Source organism: Palaemon carinicauda, chromosome 12 (assembly GCF_036898095.1).
Source record: "Palaemon carinicauda isolate YSFRI2023 chromosome 12, ASM3689809v2, whole genome shotgun sequence".
Taxonomy (NCBI): domain Eukaryota; kingdom Metazoa; phylum Arthropoda; class Malacostraca; order Decapoda; family Palaemonidae; genus Palaemon; species Palaemon carinicauda.
In genome coordinates, this window is record NC_090736.1 from 93,088,521 (window position 1) to 93,108,912 (window position 20,392).

Consider the following 20,392-nt stretch of genomic DNA (forward strand, 5'->3'; position numbering starts at 1 on the left):
CGTGGGCCTGTGCTTCTGGATCGTCGTTAGGGGGAGACAACCAGAAGAAAGTTCGACCTTCGGGTAACGATGCCTTCGGCTGGAGGCTCCTGAAGACGCCGGGTAGGTCACCCCTAAGGATGGATGTGACCCTGGATCCCTGGCTCCCTGGCATGGAACGTTTTGAGTCGTTCCCGGCCCCCCTCACGGAAGTCCCCGAAGACTTCCTCCAGCCCTCGACCTCTGGCGTTCAACGCCCAAAGAAGTCCCCCGCGGTCCCCGCTACCAGCCGACACGCGATAAACACAGTGTCGTCGGGTTCATCGGACGTTTATTCCTCGTCAGAGGAAGAGGTCAGGGTAAAACACCGTCATCGGAGGGAGCGGTCCAGGAGCGAACATTCCCGTTCGAGGTCACGTTCCCGGTATAGCAGGAAGCGCTCCCGCTCCCCAGGGCGTAAGTATGGGAGGAGTAGATCTCCCGGTGGCACCTGGATCGACGTATCTCGGGACTCAAAGGTGCTTTGTTCCCCGGACCGCCGGTCCGGTGAGCGGTCGCCAAGGCTGCCGTCCTCTAAGCACAGCCTTGACCCTCGCGACCTAGCCCGCAGGAAAGACCTCTCTAGAAGGCATAAGTCCTCGAAGCCTCCGGTTCACCCCGCCCAGCGGGGGGAAACGCGCTTCTCGTCAGGCGGCCTGATCGAACCAGCCCAGCTGGTGCGACCTTCGGGTCGGAAGGAACGGTTCCCGCTGTCGGGTCAGCCCACGGGAACCGCGTCCTCGGCACCCAGAGCCCTAGGGCGGACGAGAGTCCCCGCTGAACCAGCGATGCCTGCGTTAACCCAGGCCCCTGGTGCGGACATACCCGCGGATGAGATACAGTACCTCGGCAGGACAACGCCCCTGGCCCCAAGAGCTAGACGTCCAGTCGGCGTGCCCGGTAACCCAGCTCCCCGGCCCCAAACCGAGACCTCGGCTGACGGAGGGGAGGGTTCCCCGACGGAGGACTCCGCCTATAGGAGAGTGGTTAGCCTTATCAGAAGGCACCACAAAATAGAAGAACCTACGGCTACGGATGATGATTACTGGAGGTCAAGCCTTTTGAGGATCATGCAGACTCCCTCCCAACCTAAGACGTCCCTAGCACTTCCTCTAGCCCGAGATCTAGTCCTAGGGCAAGAGTATGTCGACAAGGTAGTGGCCAGCAATGCCGAGGCCCCCAAAACCCAGAGTTCCTCGAAATTGCTCCAGGGCCTCAAAACCCAAGGCAAAGTCTATGTGCCAGCGGGACGACGCCCAGGCCCCTGTAAGGTAGAGTCAGCCGTCGACATCCTTAGTCAAGGCGTCTCAGACGATAGAGCCTCTTCGGCCCCAGTCTGTTTCTCGCCAGCAGAAGCCTCCATGATGGAGGAAATGTCGAGGGACTTAGTAAACGTCTCCTCTTGGCTGGACTGATGGGCTTCCACTTTGGTAGGTGTACAAGCCTCCTTCGACCCCGAGGACCCTGACCAGCAAGGCCTACTGAGAGACCTCATTACCTCCGGGGGTAAAACCCTTAAGTTTTTGACTTATCAGTCTCTCGCACTGACGGCTAACTGGGTGCTCCGTAAGCGAGACACTGTTCTGGCGAAGGTGTCTCGGAAGGTACCAGACAGGGAGGCGCGGGCCATTCGCAGCTTACCCTTGTGGGGAGAGTCCTTGTTTCCCCTGAAGGAACTAGAGGCCATCATGGAGAAGGTCTCGAAAAAGGAGGCTAACATCCCCAGACCTACGACTTCTAGGAGACCGCCCTACAAGAGGTCCGTCTCGGATAGTGCCGCGACGCCCCAAGCCTCTACCAGCACTACGAGGAGAGAGGCCCCCTCTTCCTCCTGGTCCGCAACGCCTCAGCCCCCCCGCAGGGGAGCTCCAGCGCCCTCAAGCTCCTTCAGGTCGGGTTACTCCGCCTCTAGGAGAGGCAGAAAAGCCGCCCCTCTAGAAGAAGATAGAGTGGGAGGCCCCCTATCCCCGCCCAAGCCTCGGGTTGCGGGATGCCTCAGACGTCATTGGCAAGCATGGAAGGCTCAAGGAGCAGAGCCTTGGACAGTGTCCGTACTAAAGGAGGGCTACAGACTTCCGTTCCTAACGGAACCACCCCCTCTTATTCCGGCCAACCGGACAGAATGGCTAGCTCCCAAAGACCCGTTAAAGAGGACCGCCCTTCAAGAGGAGATATCCTCCATGTTAGAGAAGGGCGCCATGGAAGAAGTCCTTCTCCCAGGACCAGGTTTCTACAGTCGCCGGTTCCTGGTGGAGAAAGCGACCGGGGGGTGGAGACCAGTTATAGATCTGTCAGCTCTCAACAAGTTCGTCAAGAAGACGGACTTCAAAATGGACACTCCGAAGTCAGTCCTGCTGTCCTTGAGGGAGAAAGATTATATGATGACCATAGACCTCAAGGACGCATACTTCCAAATTCCGGTCCACCCCTCGAGTCGAAAGTTCCTCCGGGTGAAATGGGGTTCCCAGATCCTGCAATTCAGGACCCTTTGCTTCGGTCTGTCAACAGCGCCCCAGGTGTTCATGAGAGTCTTCACGACTGTCTCAGTGTGGGCTCACGAACAAGGCATTCGCCTTATCAGATACCTGGACGACTGGTTGCTTCTTTCCGCATCAAAGGTCCTCTTGGAGGAACAAGGGAGAAGTCTCCTCCAGTTTTGCAAGGATCTGGGGATCGTAATCAACCCGAAGAAGTCAAATCTATCCCCATCCACCAGAATGAACTACTTGGGAATGACATTAGACACTATTCGGGGAAAAGTTTTCCCTACGGAGGACAGGATAAGAAACCTCAGGCACATCATTCAGCCGTTCCTGTCAGAGCACCCCAGGAGGGCGAAAGACTGGCAGAGGCTGATAGGTCACCTGGTCTCATTGGAGAAACTAGTTCCCCAAGGGAGGGTAAAGCTCAGATCCATCCAATGGAATCTCAAGAACCTCTGGTGCCAGACGGACTCACAACAGGTGCTAATCCCAGTCCTACCAAACACGAGACCCTCCCTGGAATGGTGGCATTGCCAGTCGAACTCACTCAAGGGGATGCCCTTCGGGACCGGCCCTCCCGAGTTACTACTGTTCACAGACGCCTCCAACCAGGGATGGGGAGCCCATCTCCTCGACGAAACGGCACGAGGGACCTGGTTGGACGGGGAGAAGGGACTCCACATCAATGTCCTGGAGTTGAAAGCAGTCCAGAAGGCTTGCCTACACTTCGCAAGTCTACTAAAGGGAAAGACCGTGGCGTTGATGTGCGACAACGCCACGGTAGTGGCATACATAAAGAAACAGGGAGGCTTGAAATCTAAGGAGTTGTGCGATCTCACAATAGAAATTCTAGATTGGGCGGAAGAAAATCAAGTGGTGTTGTTAGCAAGGTTCATTCCCGGAAAGAAAAACGTTCTGCCCGACGGCCTCAGCAGAATGGGCCAGATAGTAGGGACAGAATGGTCCCTTCTCCCAGAAGTAGCCAAGGTCATCATCCAGCGCTGGGGTTCCCCGGTGATGGACCTCTTTGCAACAAAACTCAACGCCCAACTCCCAGTCTATTGCTCTCCTGTGCCAGACCCAAAAGCAGCCTTAGAGGACACCTTTCAGCACAAGTGGGACAATCTGGATGTGTACGCTTTTCGCCCTTTCATGTTGATAAGACAAGTACTAAACAGAGTAAGGACAGCCCGAAACCTAAAGATGACTTTGGTAGCGCCCTGGTGGCCGGAGAGAGAGTGGTTCGCGGACCTAAAAGACCTGTCGAGTCAACCGCCGTGGCCTCTGCCCGTCAGGTCAGACCTTCTGCATCAGCCTCATTTCCTCAGGTTCCACGACAACCCACTCTCCCTACGTCTTCACGCCTGGAGACTATTGAGCGGCTCTTGAAGAAAGAAGGATATTCTTCCTCCACGGCTAAGAGAATGTCTCTATACCTGAGAAAGTCGTCGGCCGCGGTCTACCAAGCAAAATGGGCCTCCTTCAGGAAGTGGTGCTCTGAGAGGCACATTAGACCTCTTAAGGCCTCTGTCCCAGACATAGCAGATTTTCTGGTATTTCTTAGGGACAAGGTGGGAATGTCAATTCCAGCCATAAAAGGAGTTCGAGCCGCCCTAGGCCAAGTCTTCCTCCTGAAGGGCATCGACCTGGGGGCCTCGAGACATTTAGCGATGCTTGTCAAAAGTTTCGAGCAGTCCTGCCCCCCACAGGCGAGTAGGGTGCCCCAGTGGGACTTAGCCAAGGTCCTGAAGATGCTGTGTCGTCCCCCCTTTGAACCCTTGAAGGATATCGTAGACAGAGATCTCACCCTCAAGGCCGTCTTCTTGCTGGCCTTGGCGTCCGCTAAGAGAGTGGGAGAGATCCATGGTCTATCATACGACGTTTCTCATTCAAAGGGGTGGAAAGAAGTATCCTTCAAGTTCGTGCCTTCTTTTGTGGCCAAGACTCAGAACCCAGCAGTCTGGGACCCGAAGTTTGAGGGTTTCTCAATTCCTGCCATCCCTAAGACAGGCAATGCAGAAGATTTAAAATTATGCCCTGTGCGAACAATTAGGAAATACCTGGAAAGAACAGCGCATCTCCGACCAGGCATCAAGAGCCTCTTCGTTTCCACAGGTATTAATAAGAAACAAGTTTCCAAAAACACCATTTCCTTCTGGTTGAGACAAGTTATCGCCAGAGCCTACAAGGAAGATGGCATAGCAGTGCCAGGCACCCCCCGGCCTCATGACATCAGGGGCCTGAGCACCTCCTTAGCCTTTGAGAAAAACATGGCAGTGGGGCAGATCCTGCGAGCAGGTACTTGGTCGAACCAGTCAACCTTTACTGCCCATTACCTCAAGGACTACTCGAGAAAATCCTTAGACGGGTTCTCCATTGGAACAGTCATCTCTGCCCTCCAAGCGGTGTAACGGTAAAAACCCCAGGCGCTATCAAGACTAGCAACCGGTAGGCACAAGTGCGGTTTCCTACCTCCTACCCAGTTGCTTACTTGCCTCTTCGGGGAATACCGACTGATACCATAGGATAACACACTCTTCAGGACTACGCTCCTGGAAGGAACGTCAAAAGAAGTTTTTTCAAAGGGTGAGTACTTAGACACTAACGTGAATTTTTGTGTAGTTACCCTCGCATCCGCTTTCTAGTAGGTCCCGTTATCCCTGGGCCTCTTGGCCTCCACGTCCCGGGTCAGGGGGTCAGAATAGCACTCCCGCCTCCTAAAGTGTAAGTCTCCTAAAGAAAGTAGTTCGAGGTAAGTATTCGTGTTGGAACAAATAAAAAATTTTAAGTAATTTTTATTTTTACTAACATACTTACCGAGAACTACTTTCGGGTAATGGCCCTCCCTTCCTTCCACGAGTGCCTCTCTTCCCTTGCTAGCATTGTGCTAATCCAATAGAACTTACTGGTGAGCTGACCCAGCTGGGCAGCGACCTACGATGAGCCTACCCTCGGGGCACATTCCTTAATTCCGGGGGTAGGCCTCCTTAGAAAGCGGGGTGGGGGGTAACCTACGCAAAACTAAAGAAAGTAGTTCTCGGTAAGTATGTTAGGAAAAATAAAAATTACTTAAAATTTTTTATATTTCAGCACTTTCTACAAATTTTCATCTTGCTCCAGCTGTCTTCCACATTAAATTCCTTTAATTAGTTGTTTTTGTAGGTACAGGGCATGGAATAGAATCCTGCTAGATGATATTGGTGAACTCTTAGAAATAATATTATACTGGAATATTTTGCTTTGAAGTCATTGTTATGCATGCAGTATCCTAACAGAATCTTTAATTTTACAGACTGTGAGAAAACAGTGCTTTTGTGCTAATTAAAATGGAAAGTGAGAGGAAAAAGCTGAAAATTAGTCATAGCAATGACCACCAAAGTGTAAATGATTTTGAAGACAGTTCAGGATCTCCTGATTTGGGTGCTTTTGCAACATCCTTCTTGGATATTGAAGACAAGCAGTGTGGTGCTCTCCTTCAGCTAGATTATGGCATGAATATTTGTTATGTGTACAACCCGTTGGACTATGCTCGTGAAATTCACAGAGATTTCCTGGCAAAGTTTTGTAAAGGACCAAAAAAGGTGTTGCTGTTGGGTATGAACCCTGGCCCTTGGGGTATGGGACAAACTGGGGTTAGTTCTGTTTTTCTGTGCATTCCATCATGAAGGACAAGTGATTCGTATATTTTTGCATGCTATATTGTGGGAACTTGTGTGTAAAATGTGTTTGTTATTATAAATCTTAAATAAAGCAAAGTATGAGCAAATTTCCTGTTTGTTCCGAAACTGGAATACAAACACGCTATTTAATAGCGGTATTACTTTCGGCGTAGCTGAAATGACGAGCCATTAATTTTTAACGAGGGCTTACTACCCACACCGCTAATTAGCGGGGGTAGGGGAGGGTAGCTTGCTAACCCCCCCCCCCCCTCTTACACACCTCAGATGGTAGTCGGACGTGTCCGCTTTCATCCTTGCTGTCATTTGGCAGCCATTTAATGCTTTTGTCTTTTTCTTTTTCTAGTTCTGTTTGTAAGCAGAACACCATAAAAATCTGTGATTTGAAATAAAGGTTGGAAGGAAAAATGTAATTAAATATGATATTTATTACATAAATAAGCCTTTTAAAATGACGTAGTAACGTAGTTACAAACAATTGGTTGGAGAACAAGGCAATTCACATAGATCGTAGGGCGTTTCCTTCGTTCTGCTTCGCTCGCTGTCTGTAAAGAAATATTCAGGAAGATTAGTATCTAAAAGTCATGGTCATTTATGTAGAAGAATATACCCATAGGAATAATAATCCACTTAAAATTACCTTACAATTGAACAACTGAGGTTTACATTAGTATCAGGAAGGAAATAAAAGGGCCGTTACACCGAAACCAAACACCATCCTGAAATGAACGGTAAACCTAATATAAATTTGCTCGGTCGTAATATGGGAGACAATCCGTCATAAATATAACCACTCGAAACATTTAATATATTAGACGATTCTCTTACCCAAGTGTTAACAACGTGAATTTATGAACAAGCTAGAGTTACTAGTGCTAAATCACCTGAAAGGACAAGAGAATACGATGTATAAAACATATTGACCACAAAAAACTATTACAAATCTTCATAAGATTAAAAATGACAGACAGGAAAACTTGAATAGGCAACACAAGGCAATGAGAGTTCGCAATGATAACCTTAAAAATAAGCCCTATATATTCTTGGTACTCACCATTGTCGAACCATGCACAAAGGCGTTGCAGATGGATTTTGGCAGATGTTCACAAGAGGGTGACGTAGACCAGGGATCCCAATAAAAGCCTTTAGCCTAAGACAGGCATGTCGGACAAATCAAAATTGTAGAAACCTTCCCAGGTGAGTGAGGTCTCTGTGTGTCTCTCTGACACTCTCGGACGGCCGGGCTGCCTCCCTCCTCGTCGCCGTTTTCGCTCGAGTAAAGCATATGGAAGGAGGAGGAGTTAGCAAACTACCCATCTTTAAAGACTGGACGGCAGGAAAGACAGTTTGATGGTACCAAGAGTAGGGCAATTGAAATACCAAATTCTTAATAATTACTAGTCTTTCCTGTCGCCATGTGAAAATATGAAATGTCTTGTATAGTCCAGGGGCGAAGATGGGATTTTTTCAGACATGAAAAAATTCCATCCTGAAACATATGTAACAGGACAATTGTAAGAAAAAATACATTTAAGAAATGTAAAAATAATTGAATTAAATACAAGAAAATACAAATACTGAATAAAGATTAAATCATCTGTCTTGTCCTTTCTTGGCTTAATATAGCAGCCTTTCTTTTGGGCCTTAAGGACGAAGTAACAGAATTACAAACATCAGGAGTAGCTGAATTGGTACTTCCTGTGTTTTCTAGTATTGGTATAATATTATTTACATGCAACCTTGATGCCTGGCCTGTTTTTCCCTTCTTAATAACAGCATGGGTTACTTCACCCAAATCATTCTTAAAAACTTTTAGAATTATGCCTAGAGGATAATTATTCCTTTTGGTATGTTCCTCCTTAATTAATACAACATCGCCAACCTTTAGTAATTTATGAGTAACGGGGCGATACCGCCCCTTTCTGTCAACTGCTTGCTGAATCAGAGTACCTAGAAATTTATTATGATAGGTCTCTATTAATGTCTGCCTAATTTTACACAACTTTAGGTAATTCTGAGAAATAGCTGGATTATCAGGGTCAAATTCTGGATCTTCAACTGAAAGAGGTTGAAGATTAGGGATAAGGTTTAGAGAAGTCAATTCATAACCTCGCACGAGCTGTTCTGGCGTTATTGGTTCAGGCACGTGGTCAGTCTCAGCATGAACAGTTTCTTTGAAGGCTATAGGTCGTCGATTAATGAGATGCACAATATTACAGACGAGAAATTCAAAGTCTACATACGTCAATACAAAATTCTTAATTGCTCCAAACATTAATCTTTTGACCATTTTTACACAGACTTCTACTAATGATCCCAATTGACTGCAGCCTTTGAAATATTGCTGAAAGGAGAGGGGTTTTACATTATTTTCCTCAAAATATAATTGCGTCTGAGGGTCACTAATGAAGGAAGTTATGGTATTACCTCCTGCCACTAACTGAGTTCCAAGATCACTAATACAAAGTTGAGGAATCCCGTACTTAAAGCAGTGTAGCTGAAATGCTCTTAAAAATTCTGCAACATTCAAACTCCTACAAATTTTGAGGTTAACTGCCCTAGATCAAGTACAGGTGATACATAGTAACCAAACCTTACGGGTCTCTTTTCCATCCTTCGTATTGAAGGGTCCTAGATAGTCCATAAATATGTTAGAAAAAGGAACCGTAGGAGGATCTGCTCTGAAGTCTCTGTAAAAGTTCTGATTTAACCTTATATAACGATTATTAAACCTACGACAATGAACACACTGTTTAAGAGCCTTTTTCACTACTGAGAAATGTTTAGGGATGTAATAATGCTTTCTGAGCTCTGTTAATACAGAATAACATCCTGAATGTAATAATTTGAGGTGTGCATCCCAAATAATTAGTTTGGTCAAATGACTGTCTGGGTGCAATAATAAAGGGCAATTTCCACTTAAGCCATAATTCCATTTTTTGAATTTACTCTTAACTCTCAGAAGACCCTGTGAATCTAAAAATAAATTAAGTTGTGTTATAATAGGAGGAATGTCTTTTCTGGAATTAAGACCATGCTGTAGGTAAGAATATACCTCAGGATAATGCTTCCTTTGTTCAGTGTTTAACAAGTAATTTATAGCCTGGGCAAAGTAATTAGCGACTGGTAAGCAAGCAATTTTTGCTTTCAGCTTCCACTTGTGCACCACTAAGAAAATTCTGCGAAAAATCAATACAAGTTTCCTGAAATTGGAATAATTATTAATATCAATAAGATTGTTAGCAACTTCAATAACCCGAGCTGTGGAAGGAGTTGCTTGAACCTCAGTGGGCATTTCAAATGCTGGTATAGTAGTTGACAATTCTGGAACTTCATTTATACTTAAATTTGGTCCTGAAAAAAAGCAAGAATTTTGCAACAGGTTGTTAAGTTCTATACTTTCATCATTGTAGAAATTCTGATCGTAATTTAAGTAATAATTACATTCAGACTCTAGAAGTTGGTCAGTGGCCTGTTGCAATGGTTTCTCCATAAGCATATCTCTTTCATTTATTACAGAAAATGAACAGTTTACCTCAAAGTTAGTATTAATGTCATCATCGGCAAAAATATCAACTTTAGAGTTCAGCAAAAAGGAACTACTCTGGATATGAATAGCAGAACTACACTGAAATGGGTTACTAACAGCCGAAGTTTGCACTCTCGTATCAGCTAAATTATCAATATTCTTAATCATTAAATCAATGCTACCAGACAGCAAAATACCTGCATGACACTGGGTATACATCGATGAATTTATTCCTCCAAAAACTGTATCTGTACCTGCAATACAATAAGCGAAGTCTGTACCTAAAATGAGCTGAACATTATCAATTTCATGAGAAAATTTATGAAGGAATTGATCAGCTAGTTTAACACCTTGTGCCTGAAATTTATCAACTAATTTACCAAGCAGAGGTAATTGCAATGCCACATTAATGTTTGGTACAACCAAGCAATAAATTATAAAGGATTTATCTCCGATCGTAACAGGAACTTCAACAATTTCAGTAAAATACTCCTTGTTACCATTAAACTCAATCTCTGTTAGTTTTACTTTAGAGTTAATGATTTTAAGATTATTCTCCTCCGCCAATTTCTTAGTGACAAACGTGCTCTGCGAACCACTGTCTTTCAGTCCTCTGTAAACAGTCCCCCCAACTTTAAATGAAAAGGTGGGTAAAATGGAATCACCCTGACAAGTAGGAAGGATGGCAACACCGCTGCTTATTTGAGAAGTGTCCACCTTGGATTTGCAGTTATTAATATTGTTAGAGTTTCTGTCTGGTGACGGACTCCTATCACACAGGTAAGTCATATGCCAGCTGTTACAATTTGAACAGCGTCTCTTGAATTTAAAACGACACTCACCGGAAACATGATTAAACTGGCCGCATTTTACACATCCATTTTTAGATTTTAAAATATGCACTTTATCTGTAGGAGAAAGAAAATTAGGGCACTTATGAATAAAGTGAAATTTATCAGTATTTCCAACCGTAGAACACAAAGAACATTGAGGCGAAGACCTGTCTTTATCACATGTTACTGCTTCCGCAGCCATGCTGGTAGTTCTCTCTTTAGGAAGAGGGAGTGTTAATGTCTTGACAGGTGAAGCTTTACATTTCAAGCTTTCAACACCTTTCCCGTCACTTTCGTACCTTTCGCAAGCTGCAAAGAAATGTGAAATAATGTCATTTAAGGAAGGATGAGTCTTTCCTGCAATATTAATAAGATGACTCTGAAAAAGACCATTTAAGCCGTGCCAAGCAAAATATCTGACAAATTCATCCGCTCCAATGTTAAAAGTCTTGACTGCTTCGCATACTGATCGGAGGATGGAAATAAATGTGAAGGGATCATCACACTCTCTTAGACTTAACTCCGTAATGTTCCTAATTGCATTGTTTTTACAAACCTCCTTAGAAGCAAAGGCGGAAATCAATAATTCTTTGGCATCTACATAACGCTGTTTGTCAGCTTCCAGAGAACTTAATAAAGTCTTTGCTCGACCGTCTATCTGTTGCCTCAACAATAAAAGTAAATCTCTGTCTGGATACTGAAATGCATTAGTTGTAGCCTCAAACTCTGCTATAAATTTCAAGAAATCTTCTCCTTCTTTGCTTGTAAACTTAGGAAGAGGAGCTGTTGGCTGTTTCAGTAAACTGCGGGCCATGTCGGGAATATTAAAATCATTCCTACCCCTGGAAATCTCAAGTAATGGTAAACAATGCTCAATTTTGTCTAGATAATCCTGGCAACTTGTTAATTCTGGCTCTAACTGCTTCATCAGATATGTCAGGAAATTTCTTCAAGAGGATTTGATCATCTAGCTCTGACGACTTGTTTCTATAATTAACAAGAAGACCTGTAATAGCTAACTTTTCTTCTTGTGTAAGGGCAGAATAGGTGTCAGACCTTTGAATTGTTCGGTGACTTTTCTCCGAATGACTTTTCGTTGTCCGATCAGTACCTGTAAGTTAGCCATTATAACAAACGTATAACAAATGCAAAACAATAAAATTTTAATTTTCTGAAAAGGAAAATTATATTTATTTCAATAAAATGTTAATATCCTGGAAGGGAAAATGTCAATGTCCTGCAAATAGAAATATGAGAGACTATTGGGAGCCCCAGTCGTGGTCAATTCTCTACTGGATCATCTGCACCATCATTAAGCACCTTTCTTAGTGTTGCCCCACGTTGGGCGCCATAAGCAGAACACCATAAAAATCTGTGATTTGAAATAAAGGTTGGAAGGAAAAATGTAATTAAATATGATATTTATTACATAAATAAGCCTTTTAAAATGACGTAGTAACGTAGTTACAAACAATTGGTTGGAGAACAAGGCAATTCACATAGATCGTAGGGCGTTTCCTTCGTTCTGCTTCGCTCGCTGTCTGTAAAGAAATATTCAGGAAGATTAGTATCTAAAAGTCATGGTCATTTATGTAGAAGAATATACCCATAGGAATAATAACCCACTTAAAATTACCTTACAATTGAGCAACTGAGGTTTACATTAGTATCAGGAAGGAAATAAAAGGGCCGTTACACCGAAACCAAACACCATCCTGAAATGGACGGTAAACCTAATATAAATTTGCTCGGTCGTAATATGGGAGACAATCCGTCATAAATATAACCACTCGAAACATTTAATATATTAGACGATTCTCTTACCCAAGTGTTAACAACGTGAATTTATGAATAAGCTAGAGTTACTAGTCCGAGAGCTAAATCACCTGAAAGGACAAGAGAATACGATATATAAAACATATTGACCACCAAAAAAAACTATTACGAATCTTCATAAGATTAAAAATGACAGACAGGAAAAACTTTAATAGGCAACACAAGGCAATGAGAGTTCGCAATGATAACCTTAAAAATAAGCCCTATATATTCTTGGTACTCACCATTGTCGAACCATGCACAAAGGCGTTGCAGATGGATTTTGGCAGATGTTCACAAGAGGGTGACGTAGACCAGGGATCCCAATAAAAGCCTTTAGCCTAAGACAGGCATGTCGGACAAATCAAAATTGTAGAAACCTTCCCAGGTGAGTGAGGTCTCTGTGTGTCTCTCTCTCTGACACTCTCGGACGGCCGGGCTGCCTCCCTCCTCGTCGCCGTTTTCGCTCGAGTAAAGCATATGGAAGGAGGAGGAGTTAGCAAACTACCCATCTTTAAAGACTGGACGGCAGGAAAGACAGTTTGATGGTACCAAGAGTAGGGCAATTGAAATACCAAATTCTTAATAATTACTAGTCTTTCCTGTGGAACATTCATGTCGGCGGTCGAGACCGATCCTCACGCCCTTTGTCCTTCTTGTAGGGGCCAACGGTGTGATAGCAACAATAGGTGTAGTGAGTGTAGGGAGTGGTCTAGCTCCCAGTGGGAGAGGTTTTCGTGACGACGGAAGAAGAAGTCCAAACGGGATTTATCTCCTTCAAAGGATGCCTGAAAACTTTAAATCATTCATTCATTCATTCATTCTCCTTCAAAGGTTTCTTTGAAAGGAGAAAAACCCAAGGCCTCTTCTTCCGTTGCCCAAACCTCCTCCGAAGCTCCCACTTGGTCGGTCTCTTTCGAGAGACCGTCGAGTGGTAGCGTAGACCGATGTACTGTTTACCAACCTCGGTGCTCGAGAGATGACGTTGCTTCCCTAGCGAAGCAGCTCCACCTCTGCCCCCGGGGGAGGATATGTCACTAACCTCCCTTTTTCAGCTTTGGTCCTCCTTGGGGCTTACGAGTTCGCCCTCCAAGGAGGTTTTGCTTAACTACATCCGATTGGGTGCCGCTGTCAAGCAATCGCCGTCACCGACTGAGGTTGATCCTCTGTCTCTTGTCGACGTTGTGGTGTCAGAGGTATCCAATGCAGTATCACCCATCACCTCTGCCTCTTCAAACCCTACGGTAGCTGACGGCTTAGTTTCTCCCGTCTCTGTTCTGCCTACGAGGGAGGAACTAAGTCCAAGGTCAGTCACTCCTGTTCGTGTTTCTTCCCCTCGGGGGAGTTCACTTACAGAGACTCCTGTTCGGAGGACTGCAGAAGGTCAGCTCGCTGACCCTACGGCCCCCGGAGGGCACATTCGTCGCAGGGCTCGCCTTCCTCTTCGCCAGAGGAGTATCGAGAACAATCACCGATCACTGTTCCTGCATTGGTCCTGGACCTTTCTGCAGATCGTTCCCGATCTCCTTCGGTGGAAGGTCGTCCTTTTAAAGGACACGTTGACCTTCCACCCAACAGACCTGCCGACCTGCCGTCACCCTTCTTGCATAAACCTAACAAGGCTTCATCTGAGCACGCTAAGGTGCGCCACCCAGATACGCGCTATGCGCCAACAAAACCTGATGAACGCTCTCTAGTAGCTCGTCAGGCCCCATCAATAAACCCTAACACAGGGCATCAAGGGCGTATGCGCCAACACGCACATACGTCCCAACAGGAGCACAGCTCCATCACGCGCTATGCATGCCCTCACTCACTTACGCGCCTACGTTCTCCTGCATGTCATGACTTGGCTGAGCCTAAGCCTACGCGCCCACGCCCAGCTGCGTGCAAACTCTCACCTGCGCGCCGTCAACCTCCTGCGCGCCAGCACTCGCCTACGCTCCAGCGCTCTCCTGCACACCAGTGCTCTCCCCCTCGCCAGTGATCTCCTGCGCGCCAGCGCTCACGCCCAGCAGTTAACTCTCCTGCGAACCAACGATCTACTGATCTGGGCGCTGCTGGGAAGTCAACTAAACTGACTTCTCCCACGTGCCAGCTAATACCATCGCGCCAGCCTTTTCCCGCACGCATCCGCAAGGATACGCGCGCGCGCTCACCTATCCTTTCCTACGGGTTTGCGCCCACATTCTATCACGCGCCCACGAGCCTCACAGGCTTCAACTGCGCGCCTGCGCGCTAGGGATCTTTCTCCTGCGCGCGCGCCCTACGACTGGTACAGGCACGCGCGAACTCTCGCCCGCGCACCTGATCCTGCGTATCCACGTGCGCGAATACTCTCCCGCGTGCGTGCACGAATACTCTCCCGCGTGCGTGCACGCCAACAGTCTCCCGCACGTGCTCCTGTGCGCCATCAGTCTCCCGCTCGCCCGCAGTCTCCCACGGGCCCACCCTCGCGCCAGCAGTCTTCCGCGCGCGAATCCCGGTATTCTCCCTTGTGCGAGCACCAATACTCTCCCTCGCGCGAGCGTCAATATCCTCCTGCGCACAAGACTGCTGAACTACGCACAGCAAGGTCGCCATCGCCTCATTCCCCTCCCCGCAAGCGCATACCACCGCGCATTGTGGGAGAAGGGAAACATCTAGTGGGGTCCAGGATCCCAAAGCCAATTCAGGCGAACCCACCAATGATGAGGACTCCTCCCAGGGATCCTTCAATTCCTGTCCCTTCAAGGGGTATGTCTGACAGCGCATCTGTCAGCCAACAGCCCTGGTTCGGTGCACTGATCAGAGCCGTAATGCAGGCTTTCAAGCCTGTCTTCTCTGAATTAGGGCACAGATCCATGGCTGCTTCTACCCCTTTGAAGAGAAAAAGAGGAGTTCCAGATGCGGTAACTTCTCCAAGGGCAAAACTGACTCCATGCAGACCTTCGAGGCAGGTTCCTTCTTTCCCCCAGACTGTCTCTCCTTCCCTTTCGGACGAAGATTTCCCGTCCCCAGGGGAATCACGTGAGGAGAGACTTTCCCCCATCGCACCAATGAGGGAAACCTCTCCCTGCGCCAAGATGTCTTCTCAGTCGAGGATTTAAAGGAACATACCATCCTCGTCAATGTTGGAGTCCTATATCCTTCCCAGGAAGGAATCTAAGGACTCCAAAACATTGCCGAAGTCCTCTACTAGGACTAGGATGGAGCCAGCTAGCCACTCAGAGAACGTACGCGACTCTCCCCAAGAAGAGCCTTTGGGGACAAAAGGAGACTTCGCTGCAAGTCCTACATCAGGAGGAGACCAGCAAGAGTCAGATCATGCATTTTGGCAAGTTCTGACTCTAATGAGGGCTCTCAACGGGTTTTCCGACACAGAGATCCCACCTTGAGAGGGCAAGGACACAGAAACCCTCAGAAACCCTCCAAGACCAGTGCAGCACTGCCCTGGTCTCAAGGGGTTAAGAGTATCAGGGACAAGATCTCTCTACAGCTCTCCGAGATGTCCTCCTCCAACCGTTCCAGTGCCACCAACAAGCTCCTCCCACTTCCTCGCTTACAGCAGGGGAGGTACTTCAAGATCCTTGAGGAGCCTTGTTTAGCTCTTCCTCTTCACCACTCGCTGGAAGAGCTTACCAGGGGAGTCCCTCTTGAGAGACTCTCCAACCGGCAGGTCTCATTCTCAGCGGCCGAGATCCTTGACCAGGAGAAAGTTGCGAAGTGTGCTATGCAAGCCACTTCGTGGCTCGATATCTGGTTGGGGACCTTAGGTATCCTGATACGTTCTGAGGATTTCTCCAAAGAACGTACCAGGAAAGCTATGGAGACATTTCTTCTCTCAGGTACTCGCACGATCGAGTTTCTGGCCCACCAAGTCTCGAACTTGTGGGCAAATACCATTCTGAAACGTCGGGATGCAGTAGCTGAGAGATTCCATCAGAAGGACCCCTAGCACCGAGATCAATAGGCTCAGACATTCCTCTCTAGAGGGATCCATCTTGTTCGAGCCTAAGGATGTGGAACATGCCGCTGAGAGGTGGAGGAAGTCTCAATAAGACTCCCTTCTTCATAGGGCTTTAACATCCAACCCCTATAAGCCTCCAGCACCACAGCAGTCCCATCCAGTCAAGACCACTAGAACGACGACAGCAGCAAAGACCTTGGTGTCTAAGCCCTTTACTGTCAAAGAAAGGAAAGGCAAAAAGTCCTCCAGGGGAGGCAAGAATCCTAGAGGGAGCAGCCGAGGTCGCAAATGCTAGGATAGGCAGTACCCCTGCATATCCACCAGTGGGGGGATGCCTACAAAGTTGCTCAAACAGGTGGAAGCAACTCGGGGCCGATTCCTGGACAATATCTGTGATCAGTCTAGGATATTGCATCCCGTTCATAACATCTCTACCTCCTCTAACCACGAATCCAGTGTCATTGAGCTTCCTTGCCATGGGATCGGCAAGGTGACAAGCCCTTCGGGCAGAAGTCCAGACCCTGTTGAAGAAGGGCGCTCTCCAAGAGGTCCTCGACGAATCTCCAGGTTTCTTCAGTCAACTTGTAAAGAAGGCGTCTGGAGGCTGGAGACCAGTCATCGACCTCTCAGCTCTGAACAAGTTTGTCAAACAAACTCCATTCAGCATGGAGACGACGGACACGGTCAGACTAGCAGTAAGACCGCAAGACTTCATGTGCACACTGGACCTAAAGGACGCGTACTCCCAGATCCCAGTCCATCCGTCTTCAAGGAAGTACTTAAGATTCAGCCTAGACAACAGAAAGTACCAGTTCAGAGTGCTGTGCTTCGATCTCTCCACAGCACCACAAGTCTTCACCAGTGTGTTCACCCTAGTATCATCTTGGGCACACAGGATTGGCATCCGTCTCCTCCGTTATCTGGACGACTGGTTAATCCTAGCAGACTCGGTGTCATCCCTTCTTCAACACCGAGACAAACTTCTGAGACTTTGCCAAGATCTGGGGATCATGGTAAATCTTGAGAAGTCCTCACTGCTTCCCACTCAAAGACTGGTATACCTAGGCATGATTATAGACACCAATCTCCACAAAGCCTTCCCATCAGACGACAGGATAGCAAGGCTGAGGAAGGTCGCAAGGCTTTTTCTCAGACGAGAAGAACTTCCAGCCCAATCGTGGTTACGTCTCCTCGTCACCTTTCATCGCTGGCCCGTCTAGTTTCCAACGGTCGCCTCAGGATGAAATCCCTCCAGTACCGACTCAAGTCCCGGTGGAATCAAGCGTACGACTCCCCGGACATCCAGATCCCCCTGGGACCTGCGGAAATGACGGATCTCCAGTGGTGGGTGGCAGACGAGAACCTATGAAAAGGAGTGAACCCTCTCGTCCTTCCCTCGGATTTAATGCTGTTTTCAGATGCTTCAAAAAAAGGGTGGGGGGCTCACGTGCTGCACCACACGACCTCAGGCCTCTGGTCAGAGTTAGAAAAGTACCTCCATATAAATCTCCTAGAGATGAAGGCCGTCTTTCTGGCCCTTCAACAGTTTCAACAGTACCTGGCAAGTCACTCTGTGGTGGTGATGAGCGACAACACCACAGTAGTGGCCTACATCAACAAACAAGGAGGTACTTTTTCGCAGCAACTATCCCATCTAGCAGTAGAGATACTGAGATGGGCCGAAATCCACTCGATACCACTATCAGCTCGCTTCATTCCGGGCAAAAGGAATGTGCTCGCCGACAACCTGAGCAGAGCATCTCAGATAGTGAGTATCGAGTGGTCTTTGGATCATCTAGTAGCCAACAAAGTCCTGACTTTGTGGGGTTCTCCGACTGTGGACCTCTTCGCAACAGCCCTGAACTTCAGGCTCCCGCTGTACTGTTCCCCAGTCTCAGACCCCAAGGCTCTTTTGGCAAGATGCTTTCCAACAACGGTGGGACAACATCGACGTTTACGCCTTTCCCCCGTTCTGTCTGATGAGGTGGGTACTCAACAAGACCAGAACATCGGTCAATCTTTCAATGACCCTCATAGCTCCGCTATGGCATCACGCGGAATGGTTCCCGGACCTTCTGCAACTACTAACGGAGCTACCAAGAGAATTCCCGCCACGACACAATCTACTCAAACAACCACATGCCAACATCTTCCACAAAGCCATAGGTTCACTACAACTTCACGCCTGGAGACTATCCAGCATCTCCTCTCTGAGAGAGGATTTTCGCAACAAGTTGCTGTCAGGATGTCTGGACACCTGCGAAAGTCTTCTGCAGCAGTCTACCAGGCAAAGTGGAAAGTCTTCTGTGGTTGGTGTCGTGGAAGGGGTATCTCTCCACTTGATGCCACTATTCCAACAATAGCGGAGTTCCTCGTGTATTTGCGTGAAGAAATGCGCCTTTCAGTCTCGGCAGTGAAAGGCTATCGCACAGCCTTAAGTCTAGCCTTCAGGCTGAAAGGAGTGGACATTTCTTCATCGCTAGAACTTTCTCTACTCATACGTAGTTATGAACTTACCTGCCCTCAGTCGGAAGTGAGACCTCCCCTATGGAAGGTGGTTCGAGTTCTCAGATCTCTTAAGAGACCTCCCTATGAACCATTACGCCAGGCATCAGATCGCCACCTAACCTGGAAAATGGTATTCCTGCTAGCTTTGGCCTCGGCCAAGCGAGTCAGCGAACTTCATGGTCTCTCGTATGACATCGCCCATTCAAGGGGATGGGGGGAGGTAACGTTCAGCTTCGTCCCTGAGTTTATTGCCAAGACTCAGAATCCTGGAGTGGCAGATCCTCGATTCGACTACTTCCGGATTTCTAGTCTCCGTACTGTAACAGATGACCCAGACCATCTCTTACTGTGCCCAGTAAGGAGCTTGAGGCTGGATTCGTAGGGTCATTGACCTGGCCTTGAATCCAGACCCTCCTCCGTCACGTCGCCCTAGAGCACATGCTGTCAGGGGCATAGCTACGTCCCTGGCCTTCAAAAGAAAGTTTTTGGTGACGCAGGTTCTTCAAGCTGGGGTGTGAAAGCGTCAAACAACATTCACATCCTACTACCAGCAAGACGTGACCCACAGGAGACTCGATACGTTCGCTATCGGCCCTGTGGTGGCTGCACAACAGCTGGTTTAAAACCTCAAGCTCTTTATTGGACAAGTAGCAGAAGGTTGAGGGCATAGTTACCCGGTTTTAGTCTGCATGAATGAAAAGGTTTGACTAGCCCTTATTCTTTTCTTCATCATCCCCTCTCTTAGGGAAAGCAGCATCCTGGGTTCTCTTCATAGCTGACCTCAAACCATTGCAGGTAAACCATGCTCCCTTGTGTTCCTAGTATTAAGATTAATACTGTTACGTCCCCATACCCTGACGAGGTGGTATTGGGAAAGTCCTAGTCTACAAGTATCCATCTAAAGAACTTCAGAACAACTTTCTAGGACGAGTCACACTTCTTCATACCTTCACACACAGCTTGCGTAGGCCGCAGTCCTTGCGTAGCAAGGTTCTAGCTAGGTGCAGGGACTCCTTATTTCTTAGGTGCTTACACACTCAAATAACGAGCCCCCGGGCAAAGCCAAAAGCCAGACTGGCTGGGACGTCCATCCTGCCTAATGGGTGAGTCTCCCCTATTAAATAGCGTGGTTTTTGGGCTCAGGCCATGTCGTCCTGATGGAAGTTCCTATAGGGTACCTTCCTTGGGTATATTTGACTACGGTGATATTCCCAGAGAATTTACCTTAAGGTATCCAGAATTCTAACTCCTGGAGCAAATATCCCTAATTAAATTTAACCAGGGATATCGCATAATATCAGAGGACGTATTCTTGACAAGCCACATAGCAATCTACACCCCGAACAGAATTAACACTTCGAGGGGTCAAAGTGGCTAGAAAACGAAAAATGAGAATGAAAGGAGAGCCGCTAACAAGGCACCTCTCCTATCTCGCTTCGAGTGCGTACATAGCGCCGCCGATGGCACCATCTGTATTCCTTTTTGCGTAGCTCAACAACTCGGTGTTTTTCCTGTGTTTACTCGTAAATCTTGGATTATTTCAACCTTATGATGCTTTCTCCTGCCTCTTCTGCCTCTGG

General features: G+C 47.3%; 1 protein-coding gene across 4 annotated transcripts in view; it reads left to right on the forward strand.

Moving 5' to 3' along the window:
- Smug (Single-strand-selective monofunctional uracil-DNA glycosylase) overlaps positions 1-20,392 on the forward strand; it is a 463,559-nt gene that overhangs the window by 45,648 nt on the left and 397,519 nt on the right. For all 4 annotated transcript variants that reach the window (XM_068384522.1, XM_068384525.1, XM_068384524.1 and 1 more), the window contains exon 2: positions 5,794-6,133. In XM_068384522.1, coding sequence (XP_068240623.1) covers positions 5,828-6,133 — 306 coding nt within the window. In that variant the 5' untranslated portion in view covers positions 5,794-5,827. The remainder of the gene's footprint in view (positions 1-5,793; positions 6,134-20,392) is intronic.